Below are 7,057 nucleotides of genomic sequence, written 5' to 3' on the forward strand. Positions count from 1 at the left end.
GCCGGCACTGGGAGAGGGCTGTGGACGCAGGAGGGAAGACGATAGCTGTCCCAGAGGGTCTCTGTGCAAACTCCTGGAGGGAGCACGTGTTCCTCCCCTCTGGCTGGGGTCCAAGGTCTCAGCCAGGAGCTCCAGCACGCTGGGCTCTGGTTCCCCCCACTGCTGTCCCCAGGAAGCCAGGCCTTGGCGTCTACCCCGACCATGTACCCCTGGCCTCACGACGTCTACAGTTTCCTTACCTTGTTCTTCTAGAATATTTCCCCTCCTCTTGTCTCCCAAAGCCAAACTATTATATTTCCCCAGACCCACCTTTAGTGGACCACTTCTTGAAGTCCCTCAACCTCTTTTAAGCTCACTAGATCCAAGGATTTGGACTTCACGATTTTATATTAATTAGACATGCCATAATACTCTTTTCAGTTTTTGCTATAGGGTGCATGGGCTCTCCAGAGAGACAGAAAACAAGAAATCACCCCTCGGGGACAGTCACCTGCAATCCCTTCTCCTCCATTCTCCCCTTGGGATTTTGGGCACGCAGGCACACACGCACATGTGCCCAGAATGGGTTTTAAGTTGCCAGGTCCAGGACTTGAACTGTGGTCGACTACATGGGAGTCCAGTGATGTAACCATGGTGCCATCTGCTGGTCCATATCACTCTTAAATTCTGTGTCTTGACTCTTCAGCTACACTATTTTAAACCTTCATCAATGGATGATTTTTCTCTATCCTGGATTTTTCCAAGACAGTTTTGTGCCCAGAGCTGTTTTTTCCATCCATATCTCAAGAGCATGAGAGAGGAGGGAAGGGGATTCGCAACTACAGCCTTTCTGAACTCAGGCAGGCCCTCCTCTGCTTTCAGCGTGCCACCCCAAAATTCATGTGCTGCGACCTATTGGTGCTGGTATTAAGAGAACAGAACCTTAATTCCGACACGGGATTAGAGATGGGATTAGAGGCGGAGCATCTTGGACGTAATTAGGATTAGATGAGGCCATGGCGGGGGCTCCTGAGACTGAATCGTGGGCGGGTTAGTAAGGAGGACACACACACACACTCGCTCTTGCCTTGCTGCCATGTGACACGCTGAGCTGCCTCGGGACTCTGCAGAGCCCCTGCCGGCAAGACCCCTTGACCTTGACCTCCACAGCCATGAGCTATAAACCTCGATTCATTTTCACATATTCGTTTTAGTTTTTTCTATAGGGCGCGTGAGCTCACCAGAGAGAGACAGAGCGAGGGAAAGCGAGAAATCTCCCCCCCAAGGGAGATGGCTACACTGCAATCCCTTCTCCTTCACTCTCCTCTTGGGATTTTGGGCACACACATGCCCTGTGTGATTTTCAAGCCGCCGGGTCTGGGACTCAAACCATGAAGTCAGCCATTGTTTAAACCAGTGCCCCCCCCACCTGCTGGCCCTCTGCTCTCTATAAATCTCTCCATCTGTGACGTTCAGTGGTTAGCAACAGAAACGTCTCTCTGCAGGGGCAAAGGAAAACCCAAGACCTGAGAGGTGTGAGCCAAGGGAAGGTGGCAGGGCTCGTACCAGCAGGTGAAGTCCACCTCATCTCCTCCCAGGTGCAGATAGAAGTCCGGGAACACGGAGCTGATCTCCAGGAAGAACGTGCTCATGAACTCGTAGGTGTTGTTGAGGCTGGGGTTCACTGGTCCAAAGGTGCCAGAGGGATGGGCCCCAGAGTAGCAAGGAGTCAGCAGTCCCGGGATCCCTAAGCCAACGAGAGCCCCCTATGAATGTCACACAGGGAGACGTGCGGTCCTACTGCGAAGGGCTTCATCGTACGAAGACGGTCGCGTTCACAGCACCATGTGACCCCACGCAGGCACACCCAGGCACTCACGGTCACAAAGAATGCAGACCTTCCTCAGCCTACACAGCTGGGCTCGCCATGACAGGCTGCTTCCAGCAGGAGGCGCACTTGCCCACAGCCGCTCTCCCAGCTTCAGGGAAGCGCAGAGGGCAGCACCCATCCAGACAAGCTGGCGAATCCTCCCTGCTTCCCCTTTCTGCGGGGACAACCATCACGAGGGTATTTCTGCATTTCCCAGGGGGCATCTCCCTTGGCCAGACTTGCCCTTGTGAGGCTGAGGCCACAAAAGCGCTTCAATTTCCTATGAGGCTGGCAGCCTCTCTGTCTTCCTTTTCTAAAAAAAAAATTATTTAAAATTCTAAAAATTTGCCCTAGGCCACATGTACTCACCAGAAAGAGAGGCACAGAGAGAGAGGGACAGGCAGAAGGAGAAAGTGAGACATCGCCCTGGGGGGATGGCCATGCCACACCCTTCTCCTCCAGTCTCCTCGGGATTTTAGGCATGTATGCACATCTGGTGATTTTCAAGACCCTGGATCTGCGGCTCGACCCCGTGGGATCCAGCACCCTAACCTCCATGCCACTGGTTGGCCCTCTCAATCTTCCTTTACCCACCTCTGGGGCTCTGTCTGGGGACCCCCTGGAGGGACACAGCGGCAAGTGAGTGGGCAACATGGCGGCTACCTGACTCTGACCAGGCGCCCTGGGCTCCCTCTCCCAGTCTCCCCGTAGCATCCACTGCGGGGCATCTGGGGAGAATTTACTCATATTTTAATATGAAAAAGTGGCCTCCTTTGTGCAAACTAAGTTCTATCTAAATTCTCAGATGAGAGAAGTGATGGAAAACATTCTTCCAGGAACCAAGGCTGGGCCTGTCACGGCCCCAAGTGTCAGTCTGAGGGCAGTCAGTGGGCTCCCTGCCATGCAGAGCTGTTCTCACCTGGGCCCCAGGACAAAGTGTGGCCAGGGGTATCAAACTCGGCCAGCACACGGATGCCCCGGAGCCGCGCGTACTCGATGACCTCCTTGACATCTTGTGGCGTGTAGATGTGCGTGGCGGGGTTGTAGGATCCCTGAAAGGCACAAGACACCCTCTGGGTCTCCTTTCCTAAAGGCTACCAGGAAGGAGGACATCAGAAATGCCCCCAGGGCCCCCCTGCGAGCAGAAAACCTGCCCATGGCCCTTCGGAACGGCACCGTCACTTCCCGAAGTCATCACATCTACAGTTTGAGCTGAGCCTCACGTGCCGATGGAAAAACCAGGCAGGCTCAGCGTCCATTTAAGATGGTAAATATTGCAAAGAAGATGAGGGCCAGCAGGTGGTGTGGAGATTAAGACACTGGATCCTACTTGGCCTACCGCACAGTTTAGACCCAGCGGCTTGAAAATCTTACTGGGTGCATGTGTGTGTGCGTGCCCAAAATCCAGAGAGACTGGAGGAGAAGGGATTGTGGCATGGCCATCCCCCCAGGGGGTGATTTATCACTTTCCCTCTCTCTCTCCCCGCCTCTTTCTCTCTTCAGTGAGCACATGTGCCATATAGCAAAAACAAAAACAAACAATAAAAAAAAAAAAAAAAAAGGAAAAGAACAGAAGAGATTTATCTCCTGAAGGGCACAAAGCAAGTTAATGGCAAAGTGGGGCTTGAACTCCTGTCTCCCGACTGCAAACCCAGTGTGTCCACCCAAACAGGCTGTTGGGCTCAGAGCCCTGTGGTCAGCGGGCAGAGCCAGGCTGACCTGGCCGGCGCCTGGGATGCGTGCACACTGAGGCCTACCTTCTTGGTGAGCTCTGGGAAGGTGAAGCTCTCGTATGGGAAGGAGGGGTCGTCGACCAGATGCCAGTGGAACACGTTGAGTTTGTTGTAGGCCATGACATCCTGCGGTCAGAGCACACGCAGTGAGGTCGACATAGCCTCAAATGTGGGGAGCCCAGTGGGATGGCGCACTGTGTACCTCCCGGCCTGGAGGAGAGACCTGGCACTGCCGTCTTCTCCCAGGACACACCCAAGGATGCTGACAGCATGTGAATTCCTCTTTCTAGATGAATTCTGGTCACAGGGGAAGGCCATAGCCTTCCCTAAAAGCCCCAGACAGCCTGTGGCCTAGTGCTTCCCCTGCCCCCGCCGGCTCGTGCTGACCCTCACTGCGGGGCTGCCAGTCTGACTCCAAGGCTCAGATGCCATGGCTGATGGGCGCGTCAACCCCTTTGGCTCCACCAGAGGAGTGAAGGCAAAGGCCAGCATGTCAGTTGGATTGGTAGCAGTCAGACGAGACTGCGTCCAACTTCCCAGCGAAGGCTTCGAACAGCTTCTTGTGATCTGATCCTAACTAAACCATGTCAGCTCTGCCTGGCCAGAGAAGCCCTTTCCCGCCACCTTGTGTCTCTGGAGCAGTCAGACAGGTGCCCAGGACCGCGCCCACCAGGGGATTTAAGTTGCTCCCGTTCCTGAGTCTCGGAGCAGGGTGTCTTACACGGTCCCCCAGGATGTCAGAGAGAGAGACATATTTTCTGTCACCGCTCCGGAGTGTGAGACTCAGCCTTGCCCCACCCCTGTCCCACCCCCCTAGGCCCTGGGTGTGCAGGCGGCCGTAGGCCTGGGTACCAGAGTGTCCAGGATGCTGGCCAGGGGCAGGTAATGGCGAGACGTATCCAATAGCAAGCCCCGGTGAGGGAAGCGGGGATAGTCCTGAATCTCGGTCTCGTTGACGAAGAACTGCAGGCCAGACAGGGAACGTGTCAGGGTCCAAAGGGAGCATGCCATGGGGGGAAGGAGGTCCCTGAAAGGCCGACGTGCGGCTGTTTTGCAGGACGGTTGTCTCCCCAAACACCCCCTCATCAGTGAGGGCCAGCAGCTGCTACTCAGAGAGCAACCGTCCCGTGCCAGTCAGACCCCGTCCCTCATCACTTGGACCCAGCTCCGGGGAGTTCCTGACTGCTAACACGTTTATTTCCATCAGAGCAGATAATGACTCAGGGAGTCCGATGACAGTGACTCAACACGGACCCGCTCTACCAGACCCCTTCCCTCCACATGGCCTGTGCCCTGTCGGGCCCCGTCTGAGGGGCAAGGAGAGAGCCCCGGGGAGACGACAAAGCCGTGCTCACCGTCCCCTCAGCAGATTTCCAGACGAGCTGGCTGAAGGTCTCCAGGCCTAGGGAGGGGGACAGCGGGGCAGTGAGTTCGCTGGCGACGGGAAGAGATGCACACGTCTGGGAGGCTCTCCACGTGGCAGGGTGCGGTGTTCGGCATGTGGTGACAAGGGACGTAGGGCGGGTTGGGGTCCCCCACGCTTCCAGAAAGGATGCTGGGAAGGCAGCATCTGTGTGGCCCTGCATTCACCCGGGGTGCACTGCAGGCTCTGGGCCGCTCCGCGCAGCAGGCTGACCCTCACACCATGCACCCTGTCCCTGTTCCTCGCACCCGAGTCCCAGGAAGGGAGCCTGGATGTGTGTTTGTGAGGACCGGCACAAGGACAAGTTGCCTGTGACGAACAGAGGTTTTCCATGGACAAAACCCACTGGGGGCTACGGGAGCCGAGAACTGGAGCCCCTAGATCTCCGCCCTGCCACTTCTCCTGGTCCCTCTTCCTCTCTAGAGCTTGAGGAGAGACCCCGCTCTGGGGCACTGCGGGCTGGGGGCCAGCAACCGCCCCAGTCCACAAGTCTCCTTCTGCCCAGCAAGGCCACGCACAAGCACGCAGGGCCTCAACGGTCATCAGACACACGCGCTGTGGAAAGCCACGTGTGCCTTGAGCCGTGTCTGCACCAACGGGAACTCGTACTTGAGCCGCTTCCTTCCAGAGCGTCTTGTGTCTCCGCATGGCTGAGCCCAGAGCACTGTCCCTCCCAGCAGCTGGGCCCAATGCTGTGAACCTGCTGCCTCCTGAGGGGTCCCTGGGTCCCAAGATGTGAAAACAAAGACCCCATGGACCCGAGCGGCCGGCAGCCACCGCGGCAGACCGTTCTGGTGCAACTGTGGACCTTCGCCCACGGGCGCTGCCCAGCGAGTCAGGAGCCGGCCCGGGGCGCGGTGGGGATAAAGGGAGGGGGGAACGCCGTGCGAACGACCCTCACTGCTTACCAGCAGAGGTTTTACCCAGGCAGCCCACATCCCCGGCAGTCAGTACCTGGGGACCAACACTCCACCGGCCAACAGGAGGAGGGGTGGGCGCCCCCATCACCGGCGGAAACTCATCTCCAGGAATGACGGGCGTCTGGCTGTTCTGCTTATCCCCCCCCGCCCCGCCCGTTTTACACTCGGCAACTTCTTGCGTCAGTTTTCTACTGTACAGACCTTTCCGATGACAGGTGTTCCGTGAGAGCTGGCCTGGCAGGGCATGTGGGAGCGCCTGCCCTGCCTGTTCCTGTGGGCGGCCTGGGCCCAGGCTACCCCGGGCTGCCCCTAGCACTCCCCATCCGAGCTACTGCCACAGCACAGGTGACGCCTGCCACTTCCAGGGATGGCCCGGGCCTGCCCTCCACCCACCGGCACCCCGTTGGCATCGGCCCACCTCATTACCTCGGAGAGCCCCCCAGATGCTCTGGGAGAAGAGTAGACACTGGTCGTCGTTTATGCTCAGGGTATCTGCAACGACAGAGACACCCCCGTCGGTTAGGGTCTTCCACCTGCAGGTCACGGACAAGCTGTTCGACAGTCTGGCAAAAGCCCAGCAAGACCACGATGGCAATAAACGAGAACAATTTCTAGAAGAGGGACGGCTGTAAGGTGACCAGGCCTGGGCCAGTGTGGGAGGGTCACGCTGGCTCCGCAGGCCCCGTGGGACAATGCGTGAGGCGGGTTGGGTGGGCAGAGGTATCGCCCGTGCACGGCCCACCTGGTCAGTCCCCCCCTGAGAAATGTGCATCCTACCAACTCCGGCTTAAAGCCCCAAGTCTCCTCTCAGCGAAGGGAACAGGACTGCTGGGAGGGCACGAGGCACCAGGCCTCCGGAGGCCCCTTCTTCCCTCTCCCTAGGCTCAGCTTCTTCATCGACGACTGTGGAAGATGCCACCACTCGGAGACACAGGTACCCAAAGGCGGCCGCTCAGCGAGGACCGGTGCCTTGGCTTCCCCTAGGCAAAGGCGACAGTGCCCCTTCTCTGCCCGGTGGGGTCTCTGAGAGTCACGAGCACATTCTCCCCAGGTAGAAAGGCAACAGTCTGGAAGGCGGGCATCCTGTGGGACTCGCTGGCCGGCCGGCCTCAGGCACCCATGGCAGCTTCCG

At 57.8% G+C, this 7,057-nt stretch overlaps 1 protein-coding gene across 1 annotated transcript in view; it reads right to left on the reverse strand.

Annotated features, from left to right (window-relative positions):
• The window catches only part of HEXA (hexosaminidase subunit alpha), a gene marked incomplete at its 5' end in the record, with an annotated part of 21,839 nt that overhangs the window by 1,371 nt on the left and 13,411 nt on the right, over positions 1–7,057 (reverse strand). Inside the window, 6 exon segments of the mRNA XM_027767782.1 lie at positions 1,546–1,726; positions 2,769–2,901; positions 3,607–3,708; positions 4,435–4,545; positions 4,938–4,984; positions 6,352–6,417. Coding sequence (XP_027623583.1) covers positions 1,546–1,726; positions 2,769–2,901; positions 3,607–3,708; positions 4,435–4,545; positions 4,938–4,984; positions 6,352–6,417 — 640 coding nt within the window.

This window comes from Tupaia chinensis, unplaced genomic scaffold (assembly GCF_000334495.1).
Source record: "Tupaia chinensis unplaced genomic scaffold, TupChi_1.0 Scaffold144682_1, whole genome shotgun sequence".
NCBI lineage: Eukaryota > Metazoa > Chordata > Mammalia > Scandentia > Tupaiidae > Tupaia > Tupaia belangeri.